This window comes from Sturnira hondurensis, unplaced genomic scaffold (genome assembly GCF_014824575.4).
Source record: "Sturnira hondurensis isolate 20B ecotype Veracruz unplaced genomic scaffold, ASM1482457v3 Scaffold0007797, whole genome shotgun sequence".
Taxonomy (NCBI): domain Eukaryota; kingdom Metazoa; phylum Chordata; class Mammalia; order Chiroptera; family Phyllostomidae; genus Sturnira; species Sturnira hondurensis.
Window position 1 is genome coordinate 349,169 of NW_028080428.1, and position 19,294 is coordinate 368,462.

General features: G+C 50.7%; 2 protein-coding genes and 9 non-coding genes across 11 annotated transcripts in view; all 11 read right to left on the bottom strand.

Annotated features, from left to right (window-relative positions):
• The window catches only part of STX5 (syntaxin 5), a 16,533-nt gene extending 12,003 nt beyond the window's left edge, over window positions 1-4,530 (bottom strand). The window contains exons 1-5 of the mRNA XM_037052963.1: window positions 4,371-4,530; window positions 3,476-3,719; window positions 2,194-2,264; window positions 1,968-2,023; window positions 1,781-1,851 (exon numbers count right to left, since the gene is read on the bottom strand). Coding sequence (XP_036908858.1) covers window positions 1,781-1,851; window positions 1,968-2,023; window positions 2,194-2,264; window positions 3,476-3,700 — 423 coding nt within the window. The 5' untranslated portion in view covers window positions 3,701-3,719; window positions 4,371-4,530. The remainder of the gene's footprint in view (window positions 1-1,780; window positions 1,852-1,967; window positions 2,024-2,193; window positions 2,265-3,475; window positions 3,720-4,370) is intronic.
• Window positions 4,531-5,383: 853 nt separating this feature from the next.
• On the bottom strand, window positions 5,384-10,608 carry WDR74 (WD repeat domain 74). Its single transcript, XM_037052962.1, has 11 exons — window positions 10,498-10,608; window positions 10,310-10,416; window positions 10,111-10,232; window positions 8,187-8,262; window positions 7,899-8,045; window positions 7,641-7,742; window positions 6,684-6,784; window positions 6,544-6,599; window positions 6,071-6,216; window positions 5,927-5,983; window positions 5,384-5,606 (listed from the first exon to the last, which is right to left on the bottom strand). The coding sequence occupies exons 1-11, from the start codon at window positions 10,559-10,561 to the stop codon at window positions 5,427-5,429; spliced, it is 1,158 nt and encodes a 385-aa protein (XP_036908857.1). The 5' UTR covers window positions 10,562-10,608; the 3' UTR covers window positions 5,384-5,426.
• A 644-nt stretch (window positions 10,609-11,252) lies between these two features.
• LOC118991846 (U2 spliceosomal RNA) lies at window positions 11,253-11,443 on the bottom strand. Its single transcript, XR_005067490.1, has one exon. It is a non-coding gene; the product is annotated as a U2 spliceosomal RNA (small nuclear RNA).
• A 4,645-nt stretch (window positions 11,444-16,088) lies between these two features.
• On the bottom strand, window positions 16,089-16,214 carry LOC118991840 (small nucleolar RNA SNORD22). The gene has a single exon (XR_005067485.1). It is a non-coding gene; the product is annotated as a small nucleolar RNA SNORD22 (small nucleolar RNA).
• A 283-nt stretch (window positions 16,215-16,497) lies between these two features.
• On the bottom strand, window positions 16,498-16,566 carry LOC118991839 (small nucleolar RNA SNORD31). Its single transcript, XR_005067484.1, has one exon. It is a non-coding gene; the product is annotated as a small nucleolar RNA SNORD31 (small nucleolar RNA).
• A 190-nt stretch (window positions 16,567-16,756) lies between these two features.
• LOC118991838 (small nucleolar RNA SNORD30) lies at window positions 16,757-16,826 on the bottom strand. The gene has a single exon (XR_005067483.1). It is a non-coding gene; the product is annotated as a small nucleolar RNA SNORD30 (small nucleolar RNA).
• Window positions 16,827-17,000: 174 nt separating this feature from the next.
• LOC118991833 (small nucleolar RNA SNORD29) lies at window positions 17,001-17,067 on the bottom strand. Its single transcript, XR_005067479.1, has one exon. It is a non-coding gene; the product is annotated as a small nucleolar RNA SNORD29 (small nucleolar RNA).
• Window positions 17,068-17,268: 201 nt separating this feature from the next.
• LOC118991841 (small nucleolar RNA SNORD22) lies at window positions 17,269-17,391 on the bottom strand. The gene has a single exon (XR_005067486.1). It is a non-coding gene; the product is annotated as a small nucleolar RNA SNORD22 (small nucleolar RNA).
• A 362-nt stretch (window positions 17,392-17,753) lies between these two features.
• LOC118991834 (small nucleolar RNA SNORD28) lies at window positions 17,754-17,828 on the bottom strand. The gene has a single exon (XR_005067480.1). It is a non-coding gene; the product is annotated as a small nucleolar RNA SNORD28 (small nucleolar RNA).
• A 307-nt stretch (window positions 17,829-18,135) lies between these two features.
• LOC118991835 (small nucleolar RNA SNORD27) lies at window positions 18,136-18,209 on the bottom strand. The gene has a single exon (XR_005067481.1). It is a non-coding gene; the product is annotated as a small nucleolar RNA SNORD27 (small nucleolar RNA).
• Window positions 18,210-18,511: 302 nt separating this feature from the next.
• LOC118991837 (small nucleolar RNA SNORD26) lies at window positions 18,512-18,580 on the bottom strand. Its single transcript, XR_005067482.1, has one exon. It is a non-coding gene; the product is annotated as a small nucleolar RNA SNORD26 (small nucleolar RNA).
• Between the last annotated feature and the right edge of the window lie 714 nt (window positions 18,581-19,294).

The following is a 19,294-nucleotide window of genomic DNA, read 5'->3' on the forward strand; positions in this document are numbered from 1 at the left end:
CAAGTTTCTTTTCACATAATATCCTCTCTACTGGGTTCTAGCTCAGGAAATGGCACCACTGCCCTGACTGATGTGGCTCAGTTGGTTAGAACGTTGTGCTGATAGGCCAAGACTGCGGGTTCAATCCCCGGTCAGGACACAAGAGGTGACCAATGAATGTTCCTTGAAGAGGAACAACAAACCAATGTCTGTCCCTGCCTCTCTCTCTCAAATTAATAGAAAAAATTTTTAATAAAAATTTTTATTAAAAAATTAAAATTTAATTTTTTAATAAAAATTTTTAAAAAATTAAAAAATTTTATTTTTTAATAAAAAGTAGGCCCTACCCTGAGTAACTCATTTACCTTACTTCTTTTCAAAGGACTTACCACTATCTGAAACCGCCTTTTCTGTTTACTCATATCGGGTCTAACTCAACCACTTAGAAAGAAATTTCCCAGACACAGAGGCCACACATCTGTAATGTCACCGACGGGAAAACAAAGGAGCCCTCATGACAACCCTGTGAGGCAGGTACTGTCATTATCGCCTCTCACTCACAAGGAGACTGAAGCTCAGGGCAGGCAGGTAGCTTAGGTCACACCGGAGGGGTGGGCCTGGGCCTGGAACTCCAGTATGTCTGAGTCCAGTTGTGCCTCATGCCTGCGCGATGCCATCACAACAGTCCGTGGAACCCTCTTTCCCCCCCAGCACAGCATCTCCTGAACGTGTCAGCCCTTCGGCCTCTGCCTCTGTACTGGACGACGGCAGCAGGGTCCTTCCTGGCCTCTCCGCCCATCCGCACTCCAGGTCTTTCTCCCCCCCTCCATCCACGGTCATTCAATTTAATATTTTATTCTTATTCTATCGCACTGGGAAAACAAGGAATCCAAACTGCAGAGAACTGTGTTTTGCCAGACAGAACTGGGATCCAGGCCCTCATCCCCTCTGTGTCCCAGGGCATTCAGAGTGACTCTGTGCCCTCCGTGCCCCTCTGCAAGATCCACGAGGGTCTTCACGCCCAGCCACCCATCTCCCTCCACAGCCTCACCTCCTGCCAAGTACTCATTCAGTCAACAAACACTGAGGACCTACCAGATATCAGACACTGTTACAGGCATTTGGGATACATCTGTGAACAAGCAGAAAGAAAAAAACCTCTGCTCTTTTGATTTTTCCTCTTTTTAAGGGGGAATGAGGTAGGTGGGAGGGAATGGAGACAAACAATAAACACAGGAAGTTAATTACAGAGAATGTTAGACTGTATCAAGTGCTATAAAAAAGAAAACAGCAAAGGAAGTGAGATCAGAGTTTTGGTTGCTGGATTATTACACAGCACAGTCAGGGCAGGCCTCCCTGTGCAGGTAACATTGGAGCAAAGACTTGAACTTCCCCTTCTACAAGCCATACCTGTGTGTACACTGTTTTCTTTGTCAGGAAAACCTGCCTGTATACAAGTCTTGAAACCAGCTTGGATCTGACCTCCTGTCTAAAGCCGTTTCCAGTATTCCCAGATTACCTAATTCATCTTTCTGTAAAACCTTTCCTGAACACTCCCCTCCTACTCATGTGAGTCTGAATTTATGGACAGAACCCTTGGGGGCCGAGTCTTGCCTCGTGTTTGTGAGAGAAGCGCCCAGCCCAGCGCTTCCTCTGTACACAGCAGAGGACCAATAAGCAGCTACCGACTCATGCATGAGCATGGTGTTCGGGGCTGACTCTAGAAACCTGCTCTGGGTCTCCACGGCATGGAGATGATGGCGGTGCTCCGACTGGGCTCTCCTGATAGCTAGCCGCTCACCTGCTTGATGATGTACGTCAGCTCCTCAATTTCCACCGCCTTATCATCGAAGAGGGACTTCCGCTTTGCCACTGCAGAGATAAATGAGGTCATGGCAGGTGACGCTGAAGACAAGGATCAGGGAAGACGGTTCCTCCACCCTCTCTGGTTCACTGCTCCACCTCCGAAACACCCCAAGAACACTCACAGATTGTCAGCTTCTCCAGCTTGGCAAAGGTGTTGCTGAGGTCTTTCCCAATGCGCCTGCAAGCAAGCAAGAGTAACACACTGTGGGAAAGGGCAGGAGAGGGCCTGTTCCCGCACTAGGTCCAGCACAACAAATCCCAGCCCCCACAGCCAAGGTCACCACAGGCAAGCCCACTTCTCCTCAGACCCTGCGTCATCAGCCCACCACGCAACTCCTCTCAACTCACTTGGCCATGAGGGTGAATTCACTGCGTTGCCGAACAGCACGCAGAGCTGGTTTGTTTGTCTGTATTCCATTCTGAAAAGCAACGTCAAGAGGTGAAACTTTCGTCTCTTCCGCCCCATTACCAGCTTTCACTGTTCTCGGGTGTCCACTAAACTCTCTAGTACCATTGGTGTCCTCCACCAGACAGTCTAATTTTAGTAGTAGTTGTTCAGAGCCCAAATTTGAAGACAAGGAGACCTGGGTTCAAATCTTGACTATATCACTTACCAGCTGGGGAGTTTGGGGCAAGTTACTTAAAGTATGAGGAATCTCTATTTCCTCCTCTGCAAAATGGAAACAATCCACACACCTCCTACGGTTGTTGGTAAGGTTAAAAATAAGGATTACACAGTGTTCTAGCCAGAAAGCTGGTGCACGGTGAACACTAAATGAACGGTAGCTCACATTACCGTTCTGTTCTTCCACAGGGAATCAAAGAGAGCTGGAAAGCTCTTGCAAATCATACAGAAGAGCAGTTAACAAGAGCTGAGCAACAAACATATTCAAGGTGACAGTCATTTAGGTCCTACTTAGACTCAGAAGATCTGGATCAAGGTAAGGAAATGCAGTTTTTAAATCAGCACTCCAATTTTGATAAAGATTATAGCCCTGGCTGGTGTGGCTCAGTGGCCTGCGAGCCAAAAGGTCCGGGGCTCAACATCCAGTCAGGGCACATTCTTGGGGTTGTGGCTGGGTCCCCAGTTTGGGGGTGTGTGAGGGGCAACTGACTGATGTCTCTCTCACACATCGATGTTTCTCTCCCTCTCTTCCCCTCTCTAAAAATGAATAAAGTCTTTAAAAAAAGATTGCAAATCTATGTACAGTAGAAAACTCTGTTCACTGTACAGATATAAAAACTGAGGCCCAACTAACTTCCCTGCGGTCGCACAGCAAACTTGGGGTAGAAGTACACTGGGACTAAAATTCAAAGTTCTTTCTCTAGGCCAAAGGCTTTTTCTAGGACCTGTTCCATATCCAAGCCAAATATATCGCATCCACCTCTCATCCTGAGATATTCCTTCAGGAACAGCAGCCTTACCTTCCAGGGAATTCCTCACCCCCAAAAAGGTACGTTTGCCTCTAGGTAGTTAGCTAGCCCACCTCTTAGATCCTACCGCGCCCTCCAAGCCTGATCAGTTCTCTATCAGAGTCAATGATTTCAATCAACAGTGCTGGGACACACACACAGCCTCTCCCAGATCCGAGTAAAGCTCACCCCTGCCTTTCCCACTCCTGGTCCTTACCTGACGGCTCTGCAGGGATTTGCAGGCAGACAGGAACTCCTGGGTCCGATCCCGGCAGGACATGGTGTCGGGAGGGGGAGGGACCAGGGTCACTGGGGTGGGCAGAGGGGCGATGTCGCTGCTGCTACTGCCAGCAGTTGCAGGGGACAGGACTTGTGTCTTTGAGAGACCCAGGTAGACACCCTGATCCGTGTTCTTAGACCCGTAGCGTTTCCGCGGGATCATTGAGACGCATAACCTCGGACTGATGTGGAGGGGAGAGTGTCATTCCTCCGGCCTCTTCCCCACAAATTTCCCCCAACCAGCAAATTCTTGAGCCCCAAAGCCACCCACAGATCCTGGGGCCGGACGGGAACAAGCAGGGCCCTACTTCCTTTCCGGGCTAAGCCATTCCCCTCCTCACTCTTCTAACTTGGCTCCGGCAGCCAGAGAGAGGGTCGGGGGCCAAAGCAGAGACAGGGCCAAAGGCCGGTCCGGTGGTCCCAAGGCTCCAACCCGGCCTGGGCAACTGGCCCAGGCCGTAACTAGGCCCTCTTGGACCCACGGGTTCCTTGGATTTCTCAGAGAGAAATAAATGGTAACGGACCTTCTGAGGGGGTACACACTTCGGTGGGAGGAGGGGGGGGAAAATCTCTGGGTGTTTATTTGAAACAGGAAGTCCCACCCCCCTCAAGCCCCACCTCCTAGGGGACTGCAACTACTGATTAGCTAATGCCGACGTCTTTCTCACTAAAGGCTTCCCTGATTGGACACTGAGGTATTCGCTCACCGCGAGCCGGGCGGCAGGACTTGTCCGCTCGCCTCTGGTTCCCTTCCCCCCTTCCCGTGGCCGCCGCCGAGAAGCCGCTGCCCCGGGCTGACACAGCTGCCAGACCACTCTTAGAGTAAACCCTACCTCCTCCGCCGCCTGCCGCCTGCCGCCGCCGCTGCCACAATCTCCTGGGTCGTCACCGCCTCTTCCCCTGGCGCGGAAGCCTCAGAAACTCGACCAAAAACTAGAGGCCGCCACGTCACCTACACGTAACCCCACCCCCGGCGACTGCAGGATGGTGCCACGCCTTTTCGAGCCCGGCAACCGGCAAGACACGCCCCACACCCAAATACCAGAACGACTCCGTTCTTCCATTGGCTAGACCGGAGCCGTGGTCTCGCCCCCTAGGAATAGAGCGCGGCTGGACCAGCCTCAGGGGAGGAGCCTTAAAGAGACCGAAGCCCAGCTGGGGCTAGCGCCCAGTGCGGGCAGAGTGGCAAGAGGCACAAACGCTCTGGCAGGTACACGTTAGAAACTTTATTCTCTGGAGGCTAGGGAGGACTGAGAGCAGGGCTGGGATCAACCCTTCTCCGGCTCCTCCAGGATTCCCTCCGGGCTGCTCTGGCCTGATTGCCTCTTTTGACTCTGGACTGATTGCCTCTTTGACCGCGAGCCCCGACGGCTGAACAGGGATAGCCGTCGCCACAGCACGGTGATCAAAAGGCTTTCGTTAGACTTGTGATTGCGTTGGTCCGGCGAGTTCACATCGGCCCCTTCGGTGTCTGTGAGGGTGGTGAGGCCGCTGAGTGCCGCTGTCCCCTCCCCCACCCAACCTCCTGGGCCTTCCCCTGCTCCCATTCCTGGGGACCCCAGGTGTATGTATATTCCCCCCTTCCCCCTTCCCCCGGGCACCCCAGGTGAACTGTATTCCCACCTTCCCCGACGTCCTCCGATTCAGCCTCCTGGGCCCGCCCACCGGTGTTAAAGTCCTTGTCCTGGCAGCAGCCCATGGCCCACGCAGCCCAGCACTCCGTGCCACCCACCCCAGTCCACCGGGCTCCCACCAGGCTTTTGTGACGTCAGATATCCCGCCGCCCCAGCTCAGAGAGCAGCCAGCCACCCCTTTCGTTTCTCCCATCACAAAAGGCTCAGGGTCATTATGGGTGTCAGCCGTTTATTTACAAAATGAGCTCAGGCTTTTCAGAGGCTGGTGGAGCCAGGACGCTTCTTCTTTTTCCGTCTGGTTTGGAAAGCCCCTGGGGTCTGCTCCAAATCAGGGAGCTTGCGCTTGGCAGCTGCTTCCAAAGAAGCCCAAAGTTCATCTGCCTCTGTGTCTTCTGGGGATAACTTACTGGGCTCTTGAGGCTCTTGTGGTTCATCCTGGTGAGTCGAGAAAAGCGTAGGAGTCAGGGACACAGTAACAGACCCACAGGGAAGGAGGCTGGAACTGGGAAACCACCTTTCCAAGTACCACCAGTTCTATCGCCTGCTCTGGGAAACAATCCCCATCCACTTCCTTGTCACCCATGGCAGTGACCCTGGCAGGACTATAACTACTGACACTCCTCAGGAAAATTAAGTGACGTGGCAGAGAGACGGAGAGTGCCAGTCTGCGTTCCAGCTGCTTTTTCTCCCCTCAGGGAAATAAATCCTCACATCTTATGCCCTTGGTTCCCACCTTCCCAGACCCAACTGCTTACCTCCCAGTTATCTCTGCCTGACAAGAGAAGGCAGTTCAGTTGAGACTTGAGATAAACCTGCAAGAAATGAGAGGCCTTAAGGAGCCAAACATGCTGAAATATACAGAACAGGAATGGGGGGCATAGGAGGCAGCAGGCTCTCACCTTGTGCTCCAGGCCTCGTGGATTCTGGATCCTGTGTACCCTCAAGATTCTGTCCAAGCCACAGGAGGCTAGTAGTGGCTTTGAAGGGTGGCACTGCAACCCTCGGACACTGCCTGCCAGCCCCTTCAGACAGCTCAGTAGGCGCCCTGGGGAAGGGGGCAGTTATCAGCACCAGCTGGCCAGCCAACAGCCAGGACTGTGTGTTTACTGTTCAAATCACTACATTTCACTACTTCATCCTCAATATAATGCTGAGATGGGAGTTACTATTACATCTCCATTTCACAGGTGAAGGAACAAAGGTACAGGGAGTTAAAGTAATTTACCCTAGTTAAAGTAATTTGCTCATACAGCTTTTGAATCCACACCCTGAACCCCAATAATCTGACACCTAAATGAGAGGTCTACCACCCCACTACTGCCTCAGAGGGAATCCTGCCATCTCCCTCCCCCAGGGCTCCCCGGCTCACTACCTTGCCGAAGGTCGATTTCTGCCAGCTGTCCGTGAGTGTTCCCCACAATCACTGAACTGAGGAGGAGACCAGAGGCAGGTGAGGTCAGCAGGAGCCTCCCGGAGTCCTTCCTGACCCCACTCTGCCCTGTAAACACTCACTTGCCCCCAGGAGTGAGAGTCATGGCCGTCAGTGGGTACTCCCCATAGGTGGCCTCTAGGACTGGCCGGCGCTGGGGGGAGGCTGGGTCATAGACACGGACCTGGAGGAAGACCGAGGGATCACAAGGGTACCCTCACCACACAAAGCCCCCGACTGTGGCTTCCCCACATTTCACCTCCTCCTCTGTGTCCTGCTTTCCAGTTTATGACCCGCTCTTAGGAGAAACTTTCTCATTTGAAATGCACCCCTCTTGAGTGTTGGGGGTTGGAGGAGAGCTTCTTAGGAGCAAACATGGACGGGGCTGAGGGGAGCGGCTTCCCGGGTTGAGAAGAGGCAGCATTCCCTCGGCCTGCATACGTGACCGCTCCAGACCCCCATACTCCCATCTTGGGATGGAAGAGCAAGGCAGCCCTCTGTCGGCAGTGCTGAATTGTAAGCACAGAGGTTTAGCCTGAACGAGGGAGGAGAGAGTCAGCCCTCATGTGTGCTTCGAGCAGAGCAAAGGAAACAGCAAATCCAATGACCCAGTCCTGCCTGAGCTCCCCAGCTGGGCCCTTTCTACAAAGCTGAGGCCAGAGAGGAGTCAAGCCTGGGTCCTGGAGCAAATCAGAGGCTAAATCATGAGGATCAGAAACCCAGTTTTCTGGACACGGAGCCCAGTGTCCTCTCACGACACTTGCACCCTGTGACTCCACCATGAAGGCAATGCTCCCTTCTCTCCTCTCCTAGTTGGGAGGGAAAGGAAGAGTCACGGTCCACCAAACTGGAATGCGGTAAAAGACGGTGACGGGGCAGGCACGGATGGGGGAGTGTGCCCTCCTCTGCGAGTTCAGAGACGGAAGAACGGCGAGACAGGCCCCTGTGACAAAGGATAGGGACGGAGCCTACACAGGGAAGGTGTTTTCCTAGGAGGCTGCTGAAGCCCCGTAGGAGGCAGGGGTGGGGTGATGTCTCACCTGGTGGTATCCTGTACAGGTGACGAGCTTCTGTGACTCGGGGAGGAACTGTATGTCCTGGTCCCAGATGGGAACTCGCAGGTCAAGCCAGTCATTCCGTACCTGGTGGAGTGGGTAGATTGGGGACAGGGTTGTGGGCAGCTCAGGGTGCCCCTTCCTTCAGACCTTAGTCATCAACCCCTAAACCCACCTGGTCTCTGACTCATGGTCAGTGACCTCACCTCCCTGGACCCCAGCCCCTCCCTACCCTTCACTCACGTTCTTGGCTCTGAACACAGGCTCCTCGGACCCCTGCAGGTCCCACACCTTTAAGGCATTCTCCTTCCCACCTGTGGCAACCACGTGGGGGTGCGCTGGGTCCTGGCGCATCCTACACACCCCAGGGCCCACCCTCAGTTCCAGGAGCTGGAAAGAAGGAGATGAGGAGGGAAATGGGCGTCAGTTCCACAGTCCCTAACCCTCCTTGCCCAATGCCCTCACTCACATCTTCCCCTGGCTCCCTCCCGCCTTCCCACAACCATCAGGATCAGGGGAGGGGAGCCTCACTGGGTCGGAAGATGTCTCCTTGTCATTGTCACCCCAGACTTGGAGAACCCCAGAGTCCACACATGTGATGAGGGTGCTGCAGGCAGAGGAAGGATTGGATACAGTTAGGCCGAAGAAAAGAACATGAAAGTGTTACCAGTCCTCTTCCTAAGGAAGTTTCCAGGTAACGAGTCTAGGCAGGGCTTGACAGTTTCCGGCTTCAGTGTCTATTATCTAAATTACTTTAAAAATGTTTATTTATTGTTTAGAGATAGGCACAGAGAGAGAGAAAGAAATATCAATTTGCTGTTCTACTAGTTTATGCATTCATTGGTTGATACTTGCAAACGACCTGCAGTGGGGGATGGAACCCGCAACCTTGACTTATTGGAGATGACAGTGTAACTAACTGAACTACCAGTCAGAGCCTATTATTTAATTTCTTCAACAGAGTGAACGTTTATCAGTTTCATAAGTGAGGAACCTAAAGCTCTAAGCAGTTAGCCCACTCAGCAAACATCAGAACCAGCCCTGGCTGCTGTAGCTTAGTGGATTGAGCGCGGGCCTGTGAACCAGAGGATTGTGGTTCAATTTCCCAGTCAGGGCGCCTGGGTTGCAGGCCAGTTCCCAGCAGGGGACGCACAGGAGGCAACCATACATTGATATTTCTCTCCCTCTCTCCTTCCCTTCCCCTCTAAAGATAAAATAAATAAATATTTTTTAAAAACCATCAGAACCAGAAATCAAGTCTGTGATACTCCAAAGCGCTGACTTTGTATTCCACACCTACATCTAGCCGTGCAGGCATTTCTACGTCTTAGGTCAATCACCAGGGGGCCAGGGGTCAGAATCAGTAACTGAAAGGACTGAAATGGGACTGGCCTGGGTTTAGGGTTTGGCCAAAGTCAAAAAGCAGCCTCTTGAGTTCCCTGATCTGTGTTCTAGGCGCTAAATGTCCATCTCTCCAAGAACCCCTCCCAAGAAGCCCTAAGGAGTCTTTCCCCAGCAGCTGTACAGTGGCAGCTACGCTCTTTTACATTTGCGCACCCTCGCCACCTAGGTTCAGTGCCTGCATCACTTGCTGGGGCTGTGACAATAGTCTTCCAACTGCCCTCGCAATTCATTCTCCACACTCCTACAGACTCACAGCTCTGACCACAGAACTGCCCCTCAAAAACCAACAACCCCACCACCTATAAAACAAAAGTGCAGATCTCTCAGCCTGGCACCTAAAGCCCTTTGCACTTAATCCCAACCTACCTTGCCCATGTTGTAGTAAAATGCTTCCTCGGTGTTAATCCCCAAATGCTATTTATCTTCCCTGAAAGGTACCCTGTAGCTGGACACCAAACCTTGGCCTCTGCCTGGGCAGTAGCCCGTTTCTATAGTGCCCTTACCCCTTTCTCCACCTGTCAAAGTCTAACGATTCTTCAAGATCTACTTCAAACGTCTTATCCCATCCACAAGAATTATCAGCACCAAACCTGCACGGCCTGTTCACAACCTCCTCTCTTCATCTGTGGAAGAAAGTTATGCCAGTGATGGGACCACTAGCACTTTCCTCCTGTCCTTTACTTTGGGAGCTTCATCACCTGGTTGGTGGTTGTCACTCCCCATTTAAAAACATCCTCTAAACTATTCAGTGCTCAGGGTCACTCAAAAGGCTTTGGAACCTGGAGAAAATTCTTCGAGGATGCAACGTCTATGAAGGTAAGTACTGTATGTGTGTCTGGTTTACCTGCAGCCCTTGCATTTCGCTGAGTGCATGTAACTCAGTAGGTGTTCATAAATGCTTGTTATAGGAATGAATGAAAGAACAAAAGACACAGGGTCCCTGTCACCCAGCCCAGGACCGTGTCCCCCTAAGGGTTGGTCACTATTATTCGGCCGTCCTGTGTGAGCCTCAACGGTCATCCCAGGCATTCACTGAGGGTGTTGGTCTTACCCGTCGACCTGGGCGAGGCCTCGAAACGTGCCCTCCCCACCAGGACAGTGCCTCTGGCCCTGGAATCTGCCCTTCTCGGTGCTGAAGTGCTTCACGGTCCTGTCAGCACAGCCCACCAGGATCTGCAGGCAGAGAACAGGATGGCGAGGAGAGCGAGGCTACCGGACCCTCAGCTTCAGTACGGCCAGCAGCTGCTCACCTGTGTCTCACCGTCTGCGCCCCAGCATAGGGCGCTCACCGCCTCCTCGCGCCGCGGCTGTCCCGCCGCCGTGAAGTTCACTGCCTGTTTGCGCTGAAGGTTCACCCCTGCAGGACGCGGGTGTCAGTCGCACCAGGATCGCGAGCTGGCGCCCGCACCACTTCCCGACACCCGATCCTGCCACCCACCTTTAAGGATCCCAGTCTCGGAGCCGACCCACACATGGTTCCAACGTGCCCCTGCAGCAGCCATAACGGAAGCTGGCAACCCACAGCTGCACTTCCGGCGCAGCACTCGCGTCACCAGGGTGCGCGGAGTGGGATCCGGACCGAGGCGATTTCCGGGATTTTAAGGTGCCGGAAGTTTGCCTGTCTGCCGCCTGCTCTCACTAGTTTCGAGAACGAAAGGCAGGGACATTCGCAGGGATCTGGAGAGGAACTCAACCAATCCTAACTTGGAAGGAAACACATCTTCATTGGACCGCGATGCCGCGTCCAGCCAACCAACTCCAGCGCGTCTCGTTGCTCCAAAGTATCATGGCATTCTTTTCTGTGTAGGAGTACTATTGAAATCAGTACTGTGGCGCAGGTTGCGGGTGTAAAAAACACAAAACTAAGAAAGCAGGGGAAAATAAAACCCATTTTAAAATGAAATTTTAAAATATCTTTGTTTTAAAAAGATGAGAATAGGGTTTCACCTTAGTTTTCCTACACTGAGGTGAAAACGGGTTCAAAGGAGACCACACAAGCTGCAATCTACAACCTGCGGTAATGCCCCGTATTTGTTTTTCCCACCAGTTATGTAGTAAGTCGCATGACTGATTTACTGATGCGACCTCACATCACACTGGGAGAGCACCACAACGCTGCTAAAGTAGTAAAAGACAGACAGTTGGTTGTTCTCAGATTACCAGCCTTATTTTTAACCAATATTAATTCCCCCGAGGGGGTGCACCGTTCCCGGAAGTACTGCAATACCGGGTCGATGCGTGGAGTGGACGGAGCAAGCCCCTATTCCATCTCCCAGCTCCAAAAATCCATTTAATATATTGTCCTCGGATAGAGGACGTATCAGATATTAAACTGATAAGAACAGATACTACACTTGATCTTAGCCAAAAGGCCGAGAAGCGATACCAACCCTGGTCGCTGTGGGCCAGGCTTACCATTATTACAGTTATTACGTTTGTGGCGATTTTAATGGCCTAATGATTGGACTCTTTTCCAATAAGTAATTTTTCCCAGTATCAACTTTTATTATTATAATTTCAAAATAGCAGCACGTTTTCGGAAACAGACCTTAAAATAGGGTTCTTTACCGCTTTTCCTACTTGCTCACTCCACGGTGTGTTTTGCATAAACCCGCCCTCCCAGTTTTGAACGTTTTTAGGATTGGTGCACATACAAGTCCTGATTTCAATGGCCACTTGGTCTCCCCCCCCCCCCCCCCCGACTGTAGCTCCAGTCTCCCGCCCTGAAAGCTTTTTCGGAGCCGCCGGGGACGGACCGGCGGTGATCTTCGTCAGTGGGTTGCAGGTGGGGCACGTGACTGTGTACCCTCTGCGGGACACGTTTGGAGCGGCCGCGGTCCGGGAGCACAGGCTTTGGAGTCCAAATTGCTGATTTGGGATCCCTGCTCACCAGTTCCCTGCTCACCAGTTCCTGATTTAGGTTCCGTAGGCTCCTCTCTCCTAAGTGGGGAAATAGTCACGCACATAGTGGGTGTTTATGAGCAGTGAGGACACACATTGAAGGTTGGCCTTTAGGAGTGAATTCTCCTGGCATCCGGCTCTTTGCTGGGCTCCCCCTACTGACTTGTCACATCCGCCTCCACTCCACTTGCATCTTGCCGTGCACCCTTCACCAGAGGGGGAAACCTGCGCTGAGAAAGACGTTTCAGAGATTCCTGATTCTTTTTTTAATCAGAGGTTCCTGATTATTTTTTTAAATTATTTATTTATTTATCTTTACATGGGAAGGAGAGAAATATCAATGTATGGTTGCTTTTTGGTGCATCCCCTGCTGGGAACTGGCCTGCAACCCAGGCATGTGCCCTGACTGGGAATCGAACCGCGATCTTTTGTTTCGCAGGCCTGTGCTCAATCCACAGCTAGGGCTTGGTTCCTGATTCTTAAATCAGGATCCAGCAGTGGGAGAGGCGGGTGAAGCCAGCGTAGGTCCAATTTGAATGGGCAGTTCTATAGGCTCAAAGCAAAGCACGGCTGTATGAAAGGGATTCTATATCAGGTCCTGTCTGAGAAGGGACTTGAGGTCCTGTTTCCTTGGAAACTATATTCGTATAAATGTGTTATGTTCGGTTGGAAACCTCCTTAACTGAAGCGCGGCAGCTGGGCTGGAAGTAGAGGTTTGGGTTCCGTGTCAGAGGTATGGGCTCCGCTGAGAACCTTCAGGCAGGAGTAACTCATTCCATTTTCACTGATATAATTTCAACTAGCAAGGTTTCTGTAAATCCAGAAGCAGTAAAACCCAGAGCCTCCAGGAAGGGGCTCAATTAAGAATGTGGTTTGTATAATAATGCCTCCCCCCCCCCGGAATTCTTACAACCTAAGAATGTTTTACCTTATGTAGGAAAAGGTACTTTGCAAACATGGTTAAGGCTTTTGAGAAAGAGATTATCCTGGATTAGCTGGTGGGCCCACTGGTATCATCACAGGGCCCTCAGGAATAGGAGGCATCAGACTCAATATCAGAGTGATGCAGCATTAAGAAAGATTTGATGAGCCATTGCAAACGGAAGATGGCAGAGGGTCATGCCTTGTGGCCTCTAGAAACTGGAAAAGCCAAGGAAATGAATTGCCCCTGGAGCCTCGGCCCTGCTGACATAGCTTGGTTTTAGCCCATTGAGATCCATTTTGGATCTCTGACTTCCGTTTGTTTTGTTTTAAGCTACCGAGCATATGGTATTTGTTACAACAGCAATAAAAAAACTAATACGAGGGCAAAAACAGAATTCAGGTTCTCTCAATCTCATCCTTCTCCAAATTCTGCAAGACCTAACCTGGGGCAAGCCACAGCCCCGGGCGGAGCAGCCTCCAGTTCTTCTGGCCAGGGCACAGCCAGCATGAGTGGCCTGGAGCACGGATTTCTAGGTGGGCAGATCTCCAGCTGGGCGTTCACATTCAGCAGCAGCCCTGTTCTGCCTCCGAAGCAAAGGCAAGTGGGGAGTGGCTCCTCCACTCTCGTGCTACTGCCCCCTACCCACCTTGTCTTGCCTGGGTACAGGAGACTGATAGTGAGGGCTTGCTTCACGAGAACTTGGAAATACACGCCCTCCCTGGGAGGCCCTTTGTCCATTTCTTTATATTTATTGAGGAGGCACTCCACAATGGTAAAGAAAATCAGATGCTATCCCAGATGGAACTGCATTTCCCAGATCTGGGGTAACAGTACCTCCAGACCCCAGAGCTAATATCCCGGTCTGATGGTTCTATCCCTGGGGCTGACAGCTGACCCTCTCCTCCCCTACTCTGTGACGATGGGCAGTTAATCTGTTCCTTGCCTCCATTTCCTCCTCTTATCCAAGGATGCTTCTGGCACCTGCCCTCCTCGGCAGGGAAGAGGACGAGGTAATGCAGTGGCTGGTGTGTGGCTAAAATTTGACACAGCTGGTCATTCCGTCTGTTCTGATCTCTTTGTAGCTTCCACAAAGCATCCGTCACACGTGCCTGTGGGTTCTCTCCCCTGGTTACCAGATCAGCGCTCTGTGGGTCCTCCCCCTGCCTGCAGGACTTTTCTCTGTTCCCCGTCACCCCCTCCACCAACCCCGTTCTGGTGGGGAGCCTTGTTAGATCCCCTTCCAGGACCAGCCCTCCCATTCCCATGGCTGTATTACTGTTGACAACTTTCAAAATCTGTGGGGCTACCACCTAATGGACAAAAACAGTACTTTCAAGTTGCCTTCTTATATTGACATGAAATGCATAGTTGGACTTCTGGATCTGCAGGTTCCGCATACAGACTAAACCAGATGGAAGCTTTTTTTTTTTTTAAGATTTTATTTATCTTTAGAGAGGAAGGGAAGGAGAGAAGGAGAGGAATATCAATGTATGGTTGCTTCTTGTGAGTCCCCTGCTAGGAACTGGCCTGCGACCCAGGCATGTGCCCTGACTGGGAATCAAACTGCGATCGTGTAGTTCACAGCCCACGCTCAATCCACTGAGCTACACCGGCCACGGCGGAAGCTTTCTTCTTAAACCAGTACAGGTCTTTTATTTTTTTACACTTGCGCCATGAATTCATGGGGAAGGGGTTCCAGCAGTCCTGGCTCCTTTCCATTGCTCCTCAGTGTGCTCCTCTGGGTAGAGCAGGCTGAACCCCAGGTGGAAGCTATTTTTAGAAAGCTTCATTATTGCTGGTATGTGCTATGTAACAAGCCTATGGTAGTTGCATATGCACTGAACATGGAACTCGTCAGTTCAATGCAGTACTACTTACACAGCATTTTCCAGAGATGATTTGAAGCAGGTTGTGCCTAGGTCACATGCAATTACACTTTTTTAAGTTTGAGAAGGCAAGGGAGAGAAACATCAGTGTGGGACAGATACATCGCTTGGCTGCCTCTCGAATGGCAACCAAGACACGAAACTCAGGAATGTGCCCAAGTAGGAATCACACTGGTAATCTTTCAGCTCACAGGCTGGCATTCACTCAGTCCACTTTGCCACACCAAAGGGTGCAAAAACATTTTAGGTTAAGAGTATTATCCTTGAATTTTGATATCCTTGTGGAACCTGGAACCAATACCCCTGAATAGAGGGGTGGCTATATCTTAAAGCTTAGGCCCTGAATTCATAATTGGGAAATGTAAGGATGGTCCTTATCTGACGACAGCCATAAGTGCCAGGTAGGGTGGGGGCCAGTGTGCATGTCAACCAACCTCTGACCCAAGTGCACGCCCCACCCAACCACTACCCTCCCACGTGGTGTGCCTCTGCCCTTACTTCATCCCCCAAACCAAAGCCAGCTTGCTCAGTGCCTAATCAGAGAAACACTCCCAACAACTAATGCAGCTCAGCTGGTTTAGCACTGTCCTGCAAAGTGGAAGGTCATTGGTTTAATTTCTGGTCAGGGAACCTGCCTGGGTTGTGAGTTTGGTAGCTGATCAACGTTTCTCTCCTTCCCTTCCAATTAAAAAGTGAGAAAATATCTGAAAGCATCAGTTATATGTGAGGACAAGCAACCCATTTAGTCCCATTAGTATGAGACTAATTTCTCAAGGAGCCATTTGCATTTGCTCAGTTTATGGAGATCAAGATGGATGTTCAATGCTTATTAATCACTGAACAAGTGTTTAACAGACACTTGACACCCTAAAGACACCCTACTAGACACCCTAAAAGCCGCACCCGGTTTAGGTAAACCACCATCCACCAAAAACACCAATCACAATGAAGGTTAAATCTTTTATTTACAAAAACAAACAATTATGTGCAAATCTGAACAGCCAGAGCATGCAAGAAATTGCTTGAAAATTCCTTTGATGTTTTGGAAGAGTTGACATCCTACAGAGAAAAAGAAAAGTGAGTTTTCTTACTGGATGAAAAAATACACACTGAGAGTTTACAAGGAGCTAGCCTTTAAACCAATGTACAACTCTCGGAGCGTTCTGTTTATTACGCCAGCACTTTGACTACTAAATACCAATACATGAGCAGATACCTACCATTATATACATTTGTTCTTTCTTTAAACCTGGAAAAAAGAACAAATTTTCAGTAAGTGATTTATTCTTTCCTTTCCCATGTTTAGAAATCCTTATGACCCCTCAGACAGTTCCTTCTGGAACGAACTTTCCTCTTCTCCCCCAGCCAGCCCCAGTGGGTTCACCTTTACAGGCTCTGGGACTAGAACAGGAGGTAAGACGTGTGACTGTTTCATCACTGGGAAATGTTAGCTCGGTCCACACTTTGCATCTCAATTTACTCACCTCTGACTTCAGCATGAAGTTGAGCAGAGATACGGCTTACACATCCCCTGCAAAAGAATGATTGGAAATTAAGTCTCTCAACCAGCCCTAGGAACCCGTTGTTTGGGGAAAGACCTGTACACGACACGTAAGGTTTCACCACTCGTTTTACAAGAACCAGGTAGTCCTCTAAAGAATTTCCTATTGGCTGCACGGCCCACTCAACTACCTTCCCACTGCTGACTTTCACTCCAAGGCAAGCTCACAGCTCAGAAAATACCTTTCAGTCACAATGATCAGACTGGGGCGGTATTAAACTCATCACTGGTGAGTGACCCAAACAGTGCAACACACCCAACTGTGACAAATTTGATATATCAGCCATAGACTACATGTGTTGCAAAGAGATTTACCTCAAATCATTCCTTGGTTCTGAGAGAAGGTGCAGGACCTGAAACAAACAAGACTGAGTCGGCAACGTGTAACTCCTGCACTGAAAGTTCCCTCATCAGCCAGGTCCTAGAAAATCAGATTTCCGAGTCTCAACAGCAAGTCATCAGCCGAACGAGATTCCATGTAAGTCATCATGTACACAGACCGAAAAAAGCATTTTTCTACCCAGCATGTGGCTCACACCGACACACACGGAAACCACTCACCTTTGGGTAGACAAGCAGATTACTGATAACCGTGCCTAGGGAAAGACAAAGCTGTCGTTAATAAAAACTCCTTAACAAGGTACCCCACTCTGCTACTGGCTTCTCCAGTTTCTCAGGTGTTCAAATGTTCTCATTATATAAGTCATAGTGAGCTAGTTTGATTCATCACAGAAACCGTCTACTGGATGGCACAAGCCTGGCATTAATCGACTAACCTTTTTAACCTTGGAGGCCTTCAGTAGTAGATAGGATCCACTGCTCCTAAACCAGATCGTGTCAATTAGCAAAAATATCTAACACAGCTGAAGCTATTCATAGCTGTGGTTTGATGGATTACCCCCTAAGAAAAGCTAATGCTACCCACAGGTATTTGTGGTACCTCAGACAGTTCCTTAGGGAACAAGTTCTCATCTCCTCCCCCAGCCAGCCCCAGTGGGTTCACCATTACTGGCTCTGGGGCTAGACCCGGGTAAGACAGGATGCCTGTTCGCACTGGATTCTGAGCAAACCACAATCAAGTGACAGATACTCACCACTTCCAACACTTTCCAAGAGTTCAACCCTGGGCAGATCAGTGGACATCTAGGGGAGGCGAGAGAGCAATAAAAATCACTGTAAGAACAAGAGAAACCAGAATGCTATATGGGTCAATCAGAATTCTAGCAACCAAAAACGAGCCCATGTTGCTAAGTTCTCCTTTGGATAAGAGGTTCACATATGTTAACTCGCCTCAGTACTGGGAGAAGCTACTTACCGTTAAGATAGGTAAATACATAATCATCAGGACAACCTGTAAACAAGGAGCAAGCGATTACTTTAAAATGTTAGAATGGGTTCAGATTTCTTCATTTAACAGAAACTGTCATCAGAACTCTAACATGCTATTACCTGTCACACCTCACAGAGCATCAGCATAACAATTCAAATCATCTGACAGTGGCACGTGGGTGACACCCCCCCAAAACCAATTGTACTACTGGGTTGTCCTCTCCCTCCCCAAGGAAGTCATTCCAAGAGAAACAAGCTGCAAGGAGACACTGCTCCATCGACCAGCTGATCTCCTGGCTGTGGGGAACGCTGGAGAGAGGACACCCCAGTTGCTCATTTGAACAGTTACCTGCAGTCACCTTGGGAAGCAGCTGGATTCCTCACGATTGATGAGGCGATGCTAGAGACAGGAAAAAAGAGGCATTGCAGGCACCCAGGAAGCGCCACTCAAAGACCCTTAAATACTCTGGGCCCACTTCTCAGTAAAGTAAGATGACATCACTTTTAAGTTCAGTCATATGCTTGTCATTTTCTGTTCATCATGGAGTGGCCAGGCAACTGGATGCCTTCTGGACCCCGTCCCCCTACCCGCAACTGCATAATCATTGCATACCTACCTGAAGCACACCCGCTGTCATCACCGCCTTGCACGAGGACGGGTCCAGTGCCATCCTCCAACCCGTAAGGTCTTTTGAACTGAACCGTATCTTAAAAAAAAAGAAAAGAAAAACTACTAAGAGCACCCTTCACTTAGTTTTATACCTTGGAGCCTATCTCATTAACGCCAGTTACACTTCACAGCTAAAAACCCCCAATCAATAAACCCCCCCAAACATCTACAACGGACGGTGCTACTCAGAACGTACAGTTCTCCACTAATCCATCAGAGAGAGAGAGTTCATTTTTATCATCCCCGTAGCACCTCCCTTAGGACCTGCCCACACTCAACCGGCCGAAAAGGATAGGTTTGAACACTTACTGCAACAAAGAGGACTGCTGCCGACTCTGTGGTGTTCCCACGTGCGCCTGAAGCCTGCAAACAAGACACTACTAGGTCAGCCCTGGAATACTTAGCAAACGCTCTCTTCTCCGAAACAATGGCTGCTCCGGCTGCGCGAGGCCAGTCTCAGAGTTTCTCATCCTCACGGATTTCAGTACAGGTCTGTGAAAAGGTCCTCATCACAGAGAGGGCCGCCGGCACCGCCGGCCACAGCCATTTTGTCCTTCACAAAGCCCTGGAGCCGCTGGAGGCCTGGAGGCCACAGTCACGCCGGCCCAGCCCCCCAGCCCCAAACAGGTGCTACAAAGAGGACGGCCTAAGAGACCCCACGAGCACGCGGCCTGGGGGTACTGAGATACACAGCACACTTACCAAGAGCAGCGGAAAAACGGGACCTAAATTGCACAGCGAGACACTTAAATACCGTCTCGCAGAGACCCACGGGATTTGAGGGCGGGACTGTGGCGGGCGCACGCGCAGGAGAAGAGCGCCTGCGAGCCTGGGGAATCCTGGGTAGAGATTCTCAGACCCGGCGGGTGAGCGCGGGACCCGAGCGGCGCGGAAGAGGCGCGCGTGCGCCTTAGGTCAACGCGCAGACACACCTTTGGCGCTGCGCCGGGATCTCCATCGCCG